Genomic DNA, 19,546 nt, shown 5'->3' with positions numbered 1-19,546 from the left:
AGACTTAGCGCTTCAAAGTTAAATTAATTCATGTATCTCATCCAGAATTTGAGTGGTTTCATTAAAAGTTTCTCAAACAAGTTCATAGGTTTGTTTACATTAGTGTTTAGGTATGTATTAGTACAGGCTACAAAATTATTGTGTTGTTGAAGTTATTTTCTACTTTTGTGTTACGTTTTACTATCAAACTATGTGTGACAAGTTGGTGGTTGCCATAGAAATTTGAAAGAGGGGATGTTCTGTATAGACTATATGTTGTGGTTTCATTGGGGTGAGTGCAGCGGAGAGGAAACGAGGGTAGATAATGAGGCTCTTCCATGGCAATGTAGACTATGTAGAAAGGACATAAAAATCGTGGAACAAGAGGCAAAGATCTGTGCCCTTAAGACTGAATTAGAAATCGCGAATTTGGTATTACGAAAACCGAGGGAGGAAAAGGACTCTGGGCACTGGGAAAAGGTAGCAAGCAAAGGGCGAAAAAGGGAAACAATTGACAAAACCTCTGAAATTCAGTTAGAAAATCAGTTTGGCTTGCTATCTGAAGTTGACTCGAAGACAGCTTGGAATCAACTATGAGCTGTAAGTGGACATAAGAACTGATACTTGGTGGACAACGCCAATACGAAGATCGATGGATTCCACCTCCCAAGCAAATTGTGGACAACTTTGAATTTCCTACCTGACAGTCCTAAACATGAGTGTGGGGAAGTCCAATCAATGGACAAATTACTTATGTGTGACATGCATGATTATGAGGGTGATCTGAAGGACCTAGAGAGACTCTCCGATTCAGCCACAGAGGGACTCAATAATATCTGAAATATTGTATAGTATTACACGAACATAAACTAAAACTAAACTCCATCCGAACAGGCTTTGGAAGGCCCAATGGTATCGACCAGCCGCCATGTCATCCTCAGCCCACAGGCATCACTGGATGTGGATATAGAGGGGCATGCAGTCAGCACACCACTCTCCCTGCCGTATGTCAGTTTACCAGACCGGAGCTGCTACTTCTCAATCAAGTAGCTCCTCAGTTTGTCTCACAAGGGCTGTGTGCATTATACGAAAATAAGTACGTAATATTATAACTCAGTATAGAGCTATCAGAATATTTCAGATAATACATAATGTGATGAATGCCTTTGTAAGCACTGAATGAATGAATGAATGACTGAATAAATAAGTAAATAAAAAAATAAACAAATAAATAAATGGGCCCTATCCCTCCTACTGGTATTAAATTGGTAGAAGGCAGACCTCTGAGTGAGCCTGTGGTGAAGACGGTACACCAGAACGTACTCTCCAGGGGTGTCCACTGTACGCCAATGTTGCTGACATTGATCGGCAGCAACTCAGTCAACACAGATGACTCGATGTCAAGGGAATACTGCACTGTGAGACAGAATAGCAAATCTTGGACAACACTGGTGATGCTATTTCAAGAAAGGCTTGGGTAGTTCATTACCATATCAATCAAGCCCTGTCTACAGTGCTATGAGAGGTTGTGACAGAAATCATGAAGCAATGCAGTGAAAGCAGCTGAGGTCAACAGTTGGCTCAGAAGAACTACCAATTCTGCACGCTTGGTCACCGTAACACCAACAGAGAGATAAACAGCTCTGGGCTGTGTCTCGCCATCTACAAACAGGGTGACATGGGATGGCATGTGGCTGCTCTCCTTACCGGCAACAACAATGTTCCCTCGGAACAGGGGATCATCCCCTGCAACCAGGGAACCTTCAAATAATGGAAGAGGCAGATGCAACCACAACACCATCCACAGTGCCCAAGGAACTAGCAAGGCATGCCTATGAACCAGGGAACAATGGATTATATTGTGAAATGTGACAGACAAGAACTGAAGTTGTTATAATAATAGATTTGGTAGTATGTGTAGTTTTTTTTATAGCAAAAGTAGTTTCTTTAATTGTTTCATTACTTATTCATATTTATATTATTATTATGTTCTTTCCTTTCTCAGACCTTAGGTCTGGTTAAAAATGGAAAGTGACGCGGACCTTCATCAAGCGTGACTTCCTTTTAACTGTACGGTATATGTTACATTGCATTTAGGAACTTTCGGGTAATTGAACAAGTGTCAATAATTACAAATTTCTGTAGTTGTGTATATAAGTTTGGATGTAGCTGTATTGCATTGATGTACTGGTGGATATTGTGTGGTATGACTCCTGTAGTTGATAGTATAATTGGTATAATGTCAACTTTATCCTGATGCCACATGTCCTTGACTTCCTCAGCCAGTTGGATGTATTTTTCAATTTTTTCTCCTGTTTTCGTTTGTATATTTGTTGTATTGGGTATGGATATTTCGATTAGTTGTGTTAATTTCTTCTTTTTATTGGTGAGTATGATGTCAGGTTTGTTATGTGGTGTTGTTTTATCTGTTATAATGGTTCTGTTCCAGTATAATTTGTATTCATCGTTCTCCAGTACATTTTGTGGTGCATACTTGTATGTGAGAACATGTTGTTTTACAAGTTTATGTTGTAAGGCAAGCTGTTGATGTATTATTTTTGCTACATTGTCACGTCTTCTGGGGTATTCTGTATTTGCTAGTATTGTACATCCACTTGTGATGTGATCTACTGTTTCTATTTGTTGTTTGCAAAGTCTGCATTTATCTGTTGTGGTATTGGGATCTTTAATAATATGCTTGCTGTAACATCTGGTGTTTATTGTTTGATCCTGTATTGCAATCATGAATCCTTCCACCTCACTGAATATATTGCCTTTTCTTAGCCATGTGTTGGATGCGTCTTGATCGATGTGTGGCTGTGTTAGATGATACGGGTGCTTGCCATGTAGAGTTTTCTTTTTCCAATTTACTTTCTTCGTATCTGTTGATGTTATGTGATCTAAAGGGTTGTAGAAGTGGTTATGAAATTGCAGAGGTGTAGCCGATGTATTTATATGAGTGATTGCTTTGTGTATTTTGCTAGTTTCTGCTCGTTCTATAAAGAATTTTCTTAAATTGTCTACCTGTCCATAACGTAGGTTTTTTATGTCGATAAATCCACTTCCTCCTTCCTTTCTGCTTAATGTGAATCTTTCAGTTGCTGAATGTATGTGACGTATTCTATATTTGTGGCATTGTGATCGTGTAAGTGTATTGAGTGCTTCTAGGTCTGTGTTACTCCATTTCACTACTCCAAATGAGTAGGTCAATATTGGTATAGCATAAGTATTTATAGCTTTTGTCTTGTTTCTTGCTGTCAATTCTGTTTTCAATATTTTTGTTAGTCTTTGTCTATATTTTTCTTTTAGTTCTTCTTTAATATTTGTATTATCTATTCCTATTTTTTGTCTGTATCCTAGATATTTATAGGCATCTGTTTTTTCCATCACTTCTATGCAGTCGCTGTGGTTATCCAATATGTAATCTTCTTGTTTAGTGTGTTTTCCCTTGACTATGCTATTTTTCTTACATTTGTCTGTTCCAAAAGCCATATTTATGTCATTGCTGAATACTTCTGTTATCTTTAGTAATTGGTTGAGTTGTTGATTTGTTGCTGCCAGTAGTTTTAGATCATCCATGTATAGCAGATGTGTGATTTTGTGTGGGTATGTTCCAGTAATATTGTATCCATAATTTGTATTATTTAGCATGTTGGATAGTGGGTTCAGAGCAAGGCAGAACCAGAAAGGACTTCATGAGTCTCCTTGATATATTCCACGCTTAATCTGTATTGGCTGTGATGTGATATTATTTGAATTTGTTTGGATATTAAGTGTGGTTTTACAATTTTCATTACTATGTTTAGGAACTTATCAATTTAGGATCTACTTTGTATATTTCCAATATTTGTAGTAACCATGAGTGGGGTACACTATCAAAAGCTTTTTGGTAATCAATGTATGCACAGTGTAGCAACCTTTGTTTAGTTTTAGCTTGATATGTCACCTCTGCATCTATTATCAGTTGCTCTTTACATCCTCGTGCTCCTTTGCAACAGCCTTTTTGGTCTTCATTTATAATTTTGTTCTGTGTTGTATGTGTCATTAATTTCTGTGTAATGACTGAAGTTAATATTTTGTATATTGTTGGTAGGCATGTTATGGGGCGATATTTTGCTGGGTTTGCTGTGTCTGCTTGATCTTTAGGTTTCAGATAAGTTATTCCATGTGTAAGTGTATCAGGGAATGTGTATGGGTCTGCAATGTAACTGTTAAATAATTTTGTTAGATGTGAATGTGTTGAGGTGAACTTCTTTAGCCAGAAATTTGCTATTTTATCTTTTCCAGGGGCTTTCCAACTGTGAGTAGAATTAATTGCTTGGGTGACTTCATGTTGCAAAATTATCACTTCAGACATTTGTGGTATCATCTTGTATGTGTCTGTTTCTGCTTGTATCCACCATGCATGCCTGTTATGTTGTACCGGGCTTGACCATATGTTGCTCCAGAAGTGTTCCATGTCTGTTATGTTTGGTGGATTGTCTATTTTAATGTGTGTGTTATCTATTGTCTGGTAAAATTTCTTTTGGTTTGTGTTGAATGTTTGGTTTTGTTTCCTTCTATTTTCACTTTCTTTGTATCTTCTAACTCGTTTGGCCAATGCTTGTAATTTTTGCTTCTTTTCATCTATTTGCTCTATCGCTTCTTGTTGTGAGATTTTACCTAACCTTTTTCGTTTGTTGTCTGATATTTCATTTCTTATATATTGTGTTAGCTGTCTGATGTCTTTTCTGTTTTTCTATTCTGATCTGTAGCCTGTGTTGGCATGCTGGTTTTGCGGGTTTCTTCTGTGTGTTGGTTGGTTCTGATCTCTGCCTAGTGTGTATATTTAGTGTAGTGAGTGCTCCTATATAAACCAGTAGTTGAAACTCTTCCATAGTTGTATTTTCATTTATTTTGTTGTGTATGATTGTGTTGATAATTGTTGTTGTTGTTTCGACTTGTGGGTTATTTGGTGGTCTATGGAAGAATGGTCTAATGTCTGTATTTGTGTCTTTGTATTCTATATATGTCAGCTGAAATTTTTCTTCTACACTCCTGGAAATTGAAATAAGAACACCGTGAATTCATTGTCCCAGGAAGAGGAAACTTTATTGACACATTCCTGGGGTCAGATACATCACATGATCACACTGACAGGACCACAGGCACATAGATACAGGCAACAGAGCATGCACAATGTCGGCACTAGTACAGTGTATATCCACCTTTCGCAGCAATGCAGGCTGCTATTCTCCCATGGAGACGATCGTAGAGATGCTGGATGTAGTCCTGTGGAATGGCTTGCCATGCCATTTCCACCTGGCGCCTCAGTTGGACCAGCGTTCGTGCTGGACGTGCAGACCGCGTGAGACGACGCTTCATCCAGTCCCAAACATGCTCAATGGGGGACAGATCCGGAGATCTTGCTGGCCAGGGTAGTTGACTTACACCTTCTAGAGCACGTTGGGTGGCACAGGATACATGCGGACGTGCATTGTCCTGTTGGAACAGCAAGTTCCCTTGCCGGTCTAGGAATGGTAGAACGATGGGTTCGATGATGGTTTGGATGTACCGTGCACTATTCAGTGTCCCCTCGACGATCACCAGTGGTGTACAGCCAGTGTAGGAGATCGCTCCCCACACCATGATGCCGGGTGTTGGCCCTGTGTGCCTCGGTCGTATGCAGTCCTGATTGTGGCGCTCACCTGCACGGCGCCAAACACGCATACGACCATCATTGGCACCAAGGCAGAAGCGACTCTCATCGCTGAAGACGACACGTCTCCATTCGTCCCTCCATTCACGCCTGTCGCGACACCACTGGAGGCGGGCTGCACGATGTTGGGGCGTGAGCGGAAGACGGCCTAACGGCGTGTGGGACCGTAGCCCAGCTTCATGGAGACGGTTGCGAATGGTCCTCGCCGATACCCCAGGAGCAACAGTGTCCCTAATTTGCTGGGAAGTGGCGGTGCGGTCCCCTACGGCACTGCGTAGGATCCTACGGTCTTGGCGTGCATCCGTGCGTCGCTGCGGTCCGGTCCCAGGTCGACGGGCACGTGCACCTTCCGCCGACCACTGGCGACAACATCGATGTACTGTGGAGACCTCACGCCCCACGTGTTGAGCAATTCGGTGGTACGTCCACCCGGCCTCCCGCATGCCCACTATACGCCCTCGCTCAAAGTCCGTCAACTGCACATACGGTTCACGTCCACGCTGTCGCGGCATGCTACCAGTGTTAAAGACTGCGATGGAGCTCCGTATGCCACGGCAAACTGGCTGACACTGACGGCGGCGGTGCACAAATGCTGCGCAGCTAGCGCCAATAGACGGCCAACACCGCGGTTCCTGGTGTGTCCGCTGTGCCGTGCGTGTGATCATTGCTTGTACAGCCCTCTCGCAGTGTCCGGAGCAAGTATGGTGGGTCTGACACACCGGTGTCGATGTGTTTTTTTTTCCATTTCCAGGAGTGTATATCTAACATGTGTGTCACTTCGTGTTCTATTTGTGCTTGTTCTGGTGGCTGTCTTAAGATTTCGTTTTCCTCTGACAGTTTAATTGATGCATGTTGTTCTTTGTTTGTTTGCTCTGGGATGTTTGAGTCCACTACTGTATTTTCTTCTTCTTCTGATTGCACATTATTTTGTTCCAGTATTTGTTGTACTTGTTGTTTGATGTTTTCTAATTCTGACTGGGGTATCCTGTTATTTTTGATTATTACACGGATCTGATCAGCTAGTCGTTGTTCTGTCAAAAATTTTAATTCTGGGTATCTGGTAATAAATGTGTATACTTGTGATCTGTATCCAGTTGTGTTGGTTCCTAGGTTTGTTGCTTGGTAATAACAGGGACATGAGGTGTAGATTAACTTCATCTGACCATCTCATCCTCTGTCTTTGTTTTCCTTCTAGGGTGGTTGCAGGAAGCATATCCTGCAAAACACCTCTATTTGGATTTGAATCATGTTCCAGTTGGCTAGCAGTGTCGTTACCATTGTGGGCGGGCATAGGGTTCAAGCGTCGTCCCCGACCATGACAGTGCTTGTCCGAGGCTTCTTTAGTTCTGTCCTGAACCAACTAATCACACTAAAAGGGGGGTTAGCCCTATTAGTGGTCTGTTCTTTTCGTCGCCTTTTATGACTGGCAGAACATACCGGAGGCCTATTCTTTTCCCGGGCCTCCATTCATATTTATATTATTATTATTATTATTATTATTATTATTATTATTATTATTATTATTATTATTATCATCCACACCTGCAGTCCCAGTACACAATGAGATCTCTGTACCACAGTATCATAAGATGTTGCTAGAGGAGGAGGAGCCAAAACAAAATGGTGCAAACTGCTGATAAAGATGATTTCTTTAGCCATCTGGAATGGTCCTACACAATTACAACATATCTGCAGTTTCCACAAATGAACTATTGAATGACAGATACTTCACTCTATCAGTGGGCTATGGTACCTCTAGCATCCCACTATTGTACTTTGGTGGAGACACTTAGTGGGTGCCAGGACTGCAGATATTTACTGGCAAACAAACAAAAAATTAAATATGTAACTTTATTTTTTCAATTTTAACTCATCTGTAGAGGCCCAAGGTGGTTAAACTCTACAATGGCAGGGTTGAGGTGGTGGATCATTGTTATGATGATGACTGGAGGTCACTCACAGGAACATCATTATTAGGCATACATTTTACTGAAGAACAAACTGCAACACTCGTAACAATGCTCTGTTGTGGCAACACCACCCTGGGCACGGCTGAGGGCAGTGATTATGGCGGCACTGTTACGGCAGGCGGCCAGCAGCTCATTATGACGCTTCTCACTGGATGGGAATGCTGACACACAGAGGCCACAGCACCACGTATACTGCCTGGGCATGGCTCAAGGCTGAGCCATGCTGGTAGGTGTAGAAATCCACTGTGATTCTCACAGAGAAAGATAGCCTCTCATCAGTGCTGTCCACCTCTGCAAGTGGAGACATACTGCATCAGTATTTCCACCCACACATGGGTGTTCGAGCAGCTGCACCATCCTGAGCTCAAGCATCTACCCTCCAGGGCAGAAGGATGGCTGTGACTGATGTGAGCCCACAGGTGGCTCACCGGCTCGAAGGCATTAAGTCCACAGTGGCAAACTTAGTGTCAGCAGTAGGCTTGCAGCTGTGGATGCCAACTCTCACAGCAGCTGCTTGCCAGAAGATGTTGCCCCGTTGACTGGTGTACATGTACCCTTACAGATGGTGCCGCCAGACAGCGGCCACCTCAGCTAAAAATGATAGGTATTCGTACTAGTTTGGTGTCTACCTGTTTTGCTGAAGCACCACTTCTGACCACATATGCAAAAAAAAAAAAAAAAAAAAAAAAAAAAAAAAAAAAAAAAAAAAAAAAAAAAAAAAAAAAGCTGCTCACAGGTGTAGTAACTGCTCTGCCACAGCTGCAGTGGCCCTGCCTTCCTGCTGTATCAACATTATTATATTGTTGATCACTGGTTTAGACCACCATGTGGATACTGACCAGTGGCACTGATGCATGTGACATAACAATGTTTTGATCTGCTTCACACGCACTCACTACCATAGTGTTTTGCAACAGCTGTAGCAGCATTGCTATTTTAGACAGTAGCGTCAAATTATAGTGCCGGTGCTACAGATTCTTCCATAGCTTCTTGGTAGGGCAAACTCATAATTACAAATGAAAACAACAGTATATGGATGTTCTATAATATTAATCTATTTTGTTAACTGGTTTTCAGCTTACGAGGCCACCATCAGAATTTAACTAGCTATCATCCTCAAAGAGGGTAAGATACTGATTAACAATACTGAAAAAGATGTTGCACATTGAAAGTGAGGTAAAAACAAAGAGTAAATGTTTTTGTACTTCACTGTCAATGTCTGACATCTTTTTCACTATTGTTCACCAGTATTTTACTTTCCTTGATAATGATAGTTAAAGTCCAACAATTGCCTTGTAAGCCAAACATTGGTTAACAGTAGCTTTTGATTAATGTGTCAGTGACAAGTAGCTTGATGAAACTTTGACCACACATAGAAAGAACTGCTCAAGTATTGTACAGGAGGTAACTGACAGCAATATGCAATCAGACAAAAAGAAATGACACTTATGGAAAGACAATAATTACAAAGAAGTCACCACAATGTATGGTGGTCCCCTGGACATTACAAAAGGCAGGACAGGGTTCTTAACAGGGTGTGTGATCGCCACGGACAGCAGTGCTTGCTTTTCAAGGTGCTCCCTTGCTGGATACAAAGTTTGTTAGGAATTCTTGTGAAAGAGCTTTCCATTTCACATCCAGCATGGTTGACAGCTGTTGGGTGGTTGTTGATGCATGTGGACATGCTGCAATACAACTAAACACATTCCACATTTTCTCGATGGGATTTAAGTTTGGAGAATGGGCAGGCCAGTCCATTCTCCAAATATCCTCCCATTCCAAGAGTTCCTCCACCTGCACTGTTTGATGCAGTTGTGCATTGTCATCCATAAAAATGAAGTCTGGAACGAATGCATCCTGGAAAGACACACATGGGGAAGTAGTATAGTGTTATAATAATGTCAACATGTGAGCGTATCATGCTCATTTGAGGTCAGTATGCCCATGGAACATTGTGTGTTCCCACACCATACCACATGGTCCGTCAAACTGATCATGTTGACAGAATTATATAGAATAATTTAAAAGAGCAGATAAGTTAATGAATAAATATTGTTCAGTAACTAACTCCATACTGAATCAACAGCCAAATGGGCAGGTTACAGAAGCATTAACAACTTCTCAGAAGTAAAGTACCTTAAGGCTGCTGAAAGGAGGATATGATATTCGCTGCTACTGCCACTGGTTTCATGGCTGCTGAGATTTATGACATCCAGTAGTACATCGCTCGATTAAATCCACCATCTATGCACTTAACCACCAAAAATACACACCAACATAGTGTCACCGTACTGTCATTCAAACATTATGTGCTACCATGTTTATAACATATTTTAAAGGACAATTTGCCTAACTTGTCGCCAAACCACACCACTATCTGTATGCTTAGATCAAATGTAGTTTGATGCGCTCGTGTACATCTACATTTTGCAAGCAGCAACATGATCTACAGTGGGAGGTCCCAGGCAGCAGTCATGAATTTCTGAATAGCTACAATGGAAAATCTCCACAAGAATATATTTCAACAGAATTCTCAAACAACAGCAATATTCCTGTGTGAGCAAAACACTGATGCATGAATTGCTTCCCTCTGACTGCCCATCTGTTCATTCCCAACAGAACAATGAACTTCATTTATATGGGAGACTTTGACGTAACTGAAATATAATGAATCCTAAAACAGAACACAGAGTTAGCTAACTGTGACATATTACCTGTTCTTATTCATAACTGCTCTTGTATGTTTATGCAACTATTCAGAGCACATTGTTACTAAACATTAAAACTGGCTGTTAAGTTCCACAGTCCTACGAAAATATGCAGAATTTTAGCAATTAAAAACAAAAACTTGCACTGTATCATTTGAATATTTTAGCTCATTCATATTAATACACAGAAATATTAAGCCCACCTTTTAAAACTTGTGTACCCTGGCAAATTTTAAGGAAAAACAGTAATTTTCTGTTTTAGTGAAGTTAGAAAAAGTACAACATATCTATCACAAATTTTAAAAAGCATACATAATGTAAAAAATGAGATACTTTATTTTGACAAAAAGTGTGAGATTCTTAACTGTCTAAAATTCCCATACATGCAATCTAAATTGAAGGCATCAATAACTTTAAGATTTATGCATTGAGAAACTTACCAACACTATCAAATGCATACCCACGTCTTTTTTCCAAATACAGATAACGAGCACAATTACGCATGAGTGGAGCTTCCATCATCTCAACTAATGCGTGATTGTTCATCCATCCACCTGTTTTGCAAATGTTTCTCAGTTCTTCCCATATGTTCTCACACTTCAAATGTGATCGTAGCTCCTCAATTTCAGAAGGTGTGAAAATAGTTGAGGGCCCACTACCTATGTTTGAAAAATTGTAGCCATTATTACTCTAAAGCACACAAGCAATTAATGTATTACATAGTAAACACAGCTATTTAATTTAAACTCTCCACCATATGGATAATTAAGTGAAAAAAATTCCTTAGCTTGCAGTTAAATGCTCATCCTTTATTATAACATGATTGATGTCAAGGCTTCTACCCTCATCATCAGACATATCTGTTTATATACTCCCCTGTCATCACAAATGGTTGCACCAGAAGGTATGTTTTATAATGCTTAACTTATTATACCTACTGTTTAGATTTTGTTTCTGGTGCAAAAACAAGTGACAACATAAAAGTATGACACCCTTCCTCATTTCCAGTTTTTGTTAAGCTATGGTGTAAACAAATTAACATCACCATGAGGTTACTCTCTACATGTTAGACAACATCACTGTATAGCTGTGGCTTGTCAGATACTATACACATTGGTGATCTATTTACAGTCTTGATATTGACATAAGGGCTATTAATTTTACACACATGACAGTAAATTTATTATATCTTAAGTGGAGTGCAGAAGAAAGCAGCTCATCTGGTGACAGAGGGTAATATTTTTAATTATGAGCTACATCGTATCTGCTAGTCAATCAGCAACCCAAAATTTTATGTTTTGTTTGTGATTATTTCATGACTAAGAACAACATGAGAATCCTAGTTATCATAACAGGTGCTTTCATGAAACTTCCTGGGAGATTAAAACTGTGTGCCGGACCGAGACTCGAACTTGGGACCTTTGCCTTTTGCGGGCAAGTGGTAGAGCACTTGCCCAAGAAAGGCAGAGGTCCCAAGTTCGAGTCTCGGTCCGGCACACAGTTTTAATCTGCCACGAAGTTTCATATCAGCGCCCACTCCGCTGCAGAGTGAAAATCTCATTCAGGTGCTTTCATGTTGCTAAAACCACACTCCAGCAGATGTCAGTATTGTACAAACTTCATACTAAATGTCATGAGCAACCCATTGTTGGAATTGCAATTCCAACAATGTAATAAAAACAATTGTATTATCATATACAGACTTTACACTATGCATGGATTCATTGTGACATCTTTAACATCTCTCACATGATGAAGGGGATATTTGCAAAATGGCAAAACTCAATGTTTTCATTCTGCTACTGTGCTGTCACTGCATTCATTGTTAAAGAGGAAAAATCTGCTGCTGACATTCAGCTCAGACTTCTGCATGCACACAGAAATGTGTGCATGGGTCCTGCAACATTATAATATGGATGGAACATTTCAAATCTGGAAACATGATCATCCACAATGGGCCCCGTAGCTGTTTCTCGAAGTTCCTCCATGGTACACACAAAGGAAAGAGTTGAAGAGTTCATTAGAGAAACCTTATGTGTCACTGTGAACGAAATCAGATCAAGACTTGCAATAGGATCTAGTTCAGACCATGAAATGATTCAAAGATTGGTTACTGAAAAGTTTGTGCCTGTTTACTGACCGAAGGCCATGAACTTTAGAGAAGAATCATCATTCAATGCCATTTTCAGAGATTTTGAAATGAAAGAGATAACCTTTTGATGAGCATTATCAGAGGCAATGAAAGCTGGTTCCACCATTATGAGCCTGAAACAAAAAACCAGAATATGGAATGGCACTATTTGTAATTGCTGTCAAAAGATAAAACAAGGGCAGTGCGATCTGGTCAGAAAGTTATGGGTAGTGTCATCTGGAATGCACAGGGTTGCATTCTGGTTGATTTTCTTCAACTTGGACAGACCACAAATGCTGTCATTTACATACATACACATTTGAAGCTATGCCTTGCATGACACAGTAAATGCCCCAGAATGAAGGTCCTCCTACAGCCTATTATACATGGTCTCACTGTGGAGAAAATTAGAACATTTGGTTGGAAAAGTCTTTTGCACCCTCCCTACAGTCCCAACCTTGTAGCCACTACCATCATATTGGCACTGTGAAAGAAAAACTGTAAGGCCAAAACTACATGAAAGTACTGCATCAGTGTCTTTGAGAAGCTAGAATGAGCTTCTACCAGGGGGGAATTATCAGGCTTGCAGAAGGAAAAATGTGTGCAAAAAAAAATGGAGCTATATCAGAAAGTGGCAACAAATCTGCAGACTAAGATGATGTATATGATTTATCTAAAAACTAAAAAAATAATATTCATAAGAATCAGTTGCTCATAACTTTTATTATATATCCCTCATAACAGCTGCATTCTTGTCACAGTTTTTTCCTGTTAAATGTGTATAATGGCTCATTACAATAACTTTTGCGAAACTGTAACACACAAAAGAATGGCCCTGAATAAATTCAAATTTAGATGATTTGCAGACCAGAACAGTGTACTGGCAATAGCTGGTTAAGACTGTAAAAGTCTGACAGGTTATAAAGGAGAGGCAAGCCACTAACACCCTGGGTTGAGAGGGCAATGGGGAAACAAAGATGATAGGGGAGGAGTCAGAAAAGTAGTATGTCTCCCATCATCCTCACAACAGATAGGTCCTGATTTCTTTCGCAAGAAAGAAATTGACAGTTTGGACAGCTAGATACCTGTACCTGGAATTTCACCTACTGAATGCAAGAACTGGACAGCTATCCAGTCTCTCTATAATTTTAGTTTTGCAAAATAAAGTTCATTGCCAGTATTTGGGAAATCTTATGCTTCAGCATATGATAAAGGTAGACAGATAAATAGAAATACTTTTCATTCCATGGAACTATAGTGAGGGAATCCTCAAGAATGTAGAACATGTCATGAAAACAAAAAGAGAGAATACATACTTAAAAAAGAAAATTCATGCTTATGTGCCTTTCACTGATCCTAGGTAAAATGGTCCTCAAGGATATGAATTAAGTAAAAAACATCTGAAAACAATTTTCACTTTTATTTATATACACTGACGTATGAGGCATGTTTAGAAAGGAAGTGTGCTGTGACCATAATGAGTTTTTTTTTTCTATTTTTTTTACTGGCAACAATGAGTGGTGCTCTCACTGAGCATCACAGAAACACTGTAGTACATAAACTCATGTTGTTGTGTCTAACTGCATGAAAGACGAAGGTAAGAAATCTTGCCAAGTGAGAGTCAGATGCTGTTCCCCATTTCTTACTCACAAAAAAATAACAACCTACCAATTTTTTTTTGTGAATCAATACGGTTTAAAGCAAAGGTGATACAAACACAATGAGCATGTTTAAGTGGTATAGAACCGTGTTCAAGATGGGTCCCAACACAGTTAACAGAGCAGCATGAGAAAAATAGGATCAATAGTTCCTGCCAAGTTTCTTGAGCAACTTGATTTGGAAGATGTGGATTTACTGTGTTCTACTAAGACTAGAGATGAAACAAGGGTGGCTCATTACATGTCTGAGACAGAAAGACAGCTGTTACTGTGGCTACACACCAATACCCACCTGTCAAAAAATTCAAAACCTCAATTTCTGGCAAAAAATTATGGCCTTAGTGTTTTAGAACCAAAAAGGCATCATTTTGGATGAATTTCTGACTCAGAGGGAGACCATCAGTTCACAATGATATTGTGAGACCCTACAAAAACTTAAAAGGAGCATTCAAGACAAAAGGAGGGGAATGCTGATGAGAGAAGTCTGCCTGTTCCACAACAAAGCCCGTCCTCACACAGCCTTAGCCACCAAGATGCTCTTGGACGCATTTGGTTGGGATGTTTCGAACCAGCCCCCGTATTCCTCTAACTTGGTGAAGACACACACATTTGGAATTATATTTTCAACCCACGAGCAGGTGCAGAAAGAGATTATGGAGTGGAGGAAAGAGCTGGTGGGAGAGTTCTTTGATGAGGGCATAAAGAAGTTTATGCCACGCCCCACCACATGCACTGGACGGGATGGCAATTATGGGGAAATGTTGTCAGCAACTGTATCAAGAATATCCTGCCTTTTTTTTTAAAGGTATACTTCATATAAAAATTTAGTTAACTTACTTTCTGAACATGTCTTGTCCATAAGATAATTCTTAGGCTATAGTAGCCACACATCATGATATTATCAAACAGGAAGTAGTTTACAACACATACTTACACTAATCGAGCTACTACAATGGAAGTGTTCAGAGATCAAATTTTATGCAAAACTCACATTGTACAATTAACAGTGCATTCAGCAATTTGTTCCACTACAGAACATACTCTATACTACACTGACATTTATTTAACAAATTCTAAGTTTGTGCATGCAAATGACAAGTAACAAAACATGTTATGTGAAACTTTATGAAAACTGTAACCGGAACTAGATGAAATAATTCATACAGGTCACTATGATTATGGGCTCATACCAGGAGCTTATTTCCTTTATTTTTTTAAGTCATGTTTGTCAGAGCTATTTGCAGTAAGGGGGAAATGCATCTCTAACACCAGGACACACTTTACACAGTCTCTCCTACACAGCATCAAATCAACATCTTCACATCGCTCATGCATATACCACATAATAATTTATGCAAAAATTATTGATTTAAAAGCAATATTTTGATAGGTGCAACAAAGAACTGAAAGAAACACAATGAATACTGTAGTGAGGCTTACATTAACTGGATCCTTTTCCTACAATCATGGTACACAGTCAAATGCTGCAGCAGTGCACTGGCTGCTCTTTAGTTTAGAATGTAATGACTGTAACATGCCATTAGTCTTATTATAGATAACTGTAATTAAATACAGTGAAAATACCTTTTTCTTCAGACTTAAGCTTTTCCAAGAACCATAGACGAAATGTTGGAATTGGAGAAAGTGTTGAAAATTTTGTCACCTGTGGAAATTCTGCTTGGACTTCTTGTACAACTCTCTTGATCAAATAATTTCCTAATTCAATACCCTAGAGAAGAAAAAATAGCACAATAAAATTATTTATTGAAAGAAACCTCTCTCAGTATTTAGTAAGATTTCTTTCAAAAGACAACTTTAAGAATCTTCCATATTTTATGCACTGAACCACACAAGAAAAGCTGCTAGTGAGGTTGTACTTATCATCTAGCTAGCAAAATTTTATTTAAGGCTGTTGTACATAATTGCTTGAATTACAAGATCACAATATTATGTTATTCATTAAAATATGTGACTTCAGGTGGTAGAAGCCACAAAGCATCTGCCTGCACCTGATGATGTTTGTGTACGAGGGGATCACAAGCCAACTGGAGTCCCAGACAGGGAAAGTTGAGAGAGGTGCCCCGCCAGTCAATATGGCTGCATGCTTCTTCCAGATATTCAAGGTAAATGCTGCACCACTGAAATCAACCTAAGGCTTGTTGTTGCTCTATACGTCACAGATAACACTACACTGGAAAGAATTTGATAAATTGATAACTCAATAGGTTAATGAATTTTGCAAATTATGGCAAACTAATTAGCACTAAAGATTATAATGGAATGCTCTTCAAGAGGAACATTCTCAGCTAGTGTGTGTTTCTTCAAGCATGGGAAAAAGAGGATGTTTCCCTTCAACAATGATTGCTAACCTAGTGATTGGCAATCCAAGCTGGCCAATCAGATGTACAGATGGGCACCTATAGCAAATTTTGCAGAATTATAGAGGATGGATTCTCCTATTATGTATCACTTCGCTACTGTGCCTGATGTAAGACGCTACAACTGCAGTTCATAAGTTACTCAGTACTTTTTAACACCTGTTCTAGTTAAACCAGTTGACATGCCCAGTCTGGTTATAATCTCATTGAATTTTTGCGAATCTAACACACCACATTCATCACCTGGTAATGCAGTAACGCACTCCAGTAAACGTCCGGCAGTCACCAATTGTTCATGATAGATTGCCAGACAGAGTAGGGAAAATTTTATTGGAAATTGAAATTTTACTTTCTCAATTGTTTGTTTTTGATGCAGTGGCTCTGTGTTCCATTGTAGAGTTGTGATTGGGCTTGGGCTAGTACAATAGTCAATGCCACTAGATATCACAGCCTACCCAGGCTCAGTTCACATAAATAGTATTCTCTCAATGAATTCTGCTGATGGGCTGATGCACTACGAAAGAGTCACTGACTACGGCATGCTTGTGAAGTACCCTCTGGCAGTCGATCAGAGGACTGTGAATGATCACGTGGGGGATGCAGGGCGGACTGGTGAGGTTGCACTGAGAATTCTGGGATGCTCCCTCAGTAACCAACTCTCGACTCAACCAGATGTGTCCTCCTGCTCCTCTGTGGGTGCTATGCCCCTCAGTCTGGTAGTAGGTAGCCTCCCATGTGCCGCAGTCTCGAATCTGTACAACATAGAGTTAGTCATCTAGAAATAAACTCCAATTAATTTGTTTGGAAAGTCTCTCATTCCAATTTATGAATTTTCTTCCTCTCCCAGACACACACATCCCACCTTGTAATCAGGCCTTTGGTAAATCCTGTACACAACATTCTATTTGTCTTAAAAGAATAACCAAACTCTTAAATGTGGCCCTGATATTTTGAGTAACATAATGGGCAATTATTGTAGGGTGTGGCAGAAAAAATTAATTGTTTCAAAATATGATTTGTAAAAGGTAGTTGCAATCTAGCCATGGCCCAAAACAGAATATTCCATGGAAATATAATAATTGCAATACACTCTATTAATTGTAATATACTCTATCCAGTGCATCACATTCCTTTACTTTTATTAACAGCAAATGCCACAGCCAAATGAGAAATTATTTCATAGCTGATACCAGTAATGAACATAAATTAGCTATTCAACATGAGGCTCAGTAAAACATATCACAACATAAATGGCATCCAGGATAGGGCCTTACCAAATCACACACTACATAAGTGGTGTCCAACATGTGGCCTTATTTAAATGCAACAGTATAACCTCTGCCTGGAAATGCCAGTATCTGCAACAGCTACACAGTGTGTCTGTGCATTACAAATAGCCTTTACTATGACCACTGATGCATGATACACCACATTCAGGCAGGCAATGTCTTTAAGATACTGAGATACAACAACGACAGTTAACATGCCTAATTTCATCTCAGAAAGCTTGTAATATAAACTTATAAATTAAGACAACTTTAATTCGAATGTAAGTATTATGTTAGCTACCACACTAAAAGCACTTGGTGGGAAAGTAAACACTGAATCCCGATACACAAAAAGTGTGTGTGTGTGTGTGTGTGTGTGTGTGTGTGTGTGTTTTAGCACTTCACATGCCACAGAAACTTTCTGTGCTGTTTCTGTATGTTTTCATCACACACAGAGCAGCTGCACATCAAAGGCTACCTATCCTGATTCTAGTTTGTTGTTTCCATCAGGTAATTCACCTATAGTAGCAATTATGTCTAAAGCAACTATTTTTGGTTTGGCTTTTTTCATTTACTACTACACACAGTTTTATGCATCAGCTGTATGTCACGGCCAGCTGTGTTGTCACTGGCTAATCAGAACTAACAGTTTAGTTGCAAGTCCATGAGTATGCAGACCACAACATAACCTAAAATCAAGTGGCCTTACTTCAAAATCCTAGCAGTATTCCTAAGTGAGCAGTCAAAAAGTTTTAACAAGTACAATTACAACATACCTGTAATCCTTTTTGAGTTGATGTTATAGAGTAAAATATAGCTGCTTTTATAGATGAAGGATCTTCACATTCTGTATGCCCAATTCCAGTTGCTGAAGCTGAGGCGTCAACTAATTCAGTAAGTTTATTATTAGCCAACTGAACTGCAGTTTCACTATTACTTATTCCTATTTTGTAGTATTATTAAATAACAGACTCTAAACATAAGTCATGGTGGAGAAAGAGGACAGATTGAAAATGGATGAAAAATGTAAAGATTTTATTGCTTCAGTTCATTTTATCATAACTGATACAAAGATGAACATTTTAATATATACAAACAATAGGAACTAACAATTTATTTACACACACACACACACACACACACACACACACACACCACAGTATCCACAGCTTCATAAAACATACTCTTGTTGATGTTTTACAGTGTAACCCACAGTTCTGATCCACTGAAAAAGATAGGGGGCAGGGTGAGCAGAGTGGGGACCTTAGGTGCTTCAGATGTGCATTATTTGTCAGCTGTCAGTAAGTTCTGAAAACATTACTGAAATGAATTTCATTGAAGATTGTGTTTGGCACAGGAAAGTATTGATAATCGCTGGTACTGATGAGAGTAACAGAATGACTGAGAATACTAAATAGATAAATTGTACTGTACAATATGAAGGCAAAAATCATATGAACTTCAGAAGCTTTCATGTTGTTATTAATTTTTTTATTAATTTTAAAAAGTACCAGAACAATTGTGAAATACTCACTTGACATGCGTGCAGCAGCAGACACAATACCGCGCATACTACTTGCTATGTTGTCACTCAGTGCTGTGTGCAGGACAACTATTGGCTCAAATGGCATGCTTGTGTGGGTGTACACAAAACATCTCCTATAAGGGCCAACTCTTCTTTTCAGATCAGTCCAGCTCCTAACTGGATGTACTGCTTCATATTCAGATATCTTAAAACAAAACAGCATAAGTAAAA

The 19,546-nt window shown here is 39.4% G+C and overlaps 1 protein-coding gene across 3 annotated transcripts in view; it reads right to left on the bottom strand.

Annotated features, from left to right (window-relative positions):
- LOC124722992 (malonyl-CoA decarboxylase, mitochondrial-like) overlaps positions 1–19,546 on the bottom strand; it is a 100,464-nt gene that overhangs the window by 34,328 nt on the left and 46,590 nt on the right. For all 3 annotated transcript variants that reach the window (XM_047248162.1, XM_047248163.1, XM_047248161.1), the window contains 4 exons: positions 19,325–19,520; positions 18,567–18,676; positions 15,729–15,873; positions 10,796–11,014 (listed from right to left, as the gene is read on the bottom strand). In XM_047248162.1, coding sequence (XP_047104118.1) covers positions 10,796–11,014; positions 15,729–15,873; positions 18,567–18,676; positions 19,325–19,520 — 670 coding nt within the window. The remainder of the gene's footprint in view (positions 1–10,795; positions 11,015–15,728; positions 15,874–18,566; positions 18,677–19,324; positions 19,521–19,546) is intronic.

The sequence above is a fragment of the Schistocerca piceifrons genome, chromosome X (assembly GCF_021461385.2).
Source record: "Schistocerca piceifrons isolate TAMUIC-IGC-003096 chromosome X, iqSchPice1.1, whole genome shotgun sequence".
NCBI classification, from domain to species: Eukaryota; Metazoa; Arthropoda; class Insecta; order Orthoptera; family Acrididae; genus Schistocerca; species Schistocerca piceifrons.
This window is presented reverse-complemented; position numbering and strand designations above follow the sequence as displayed.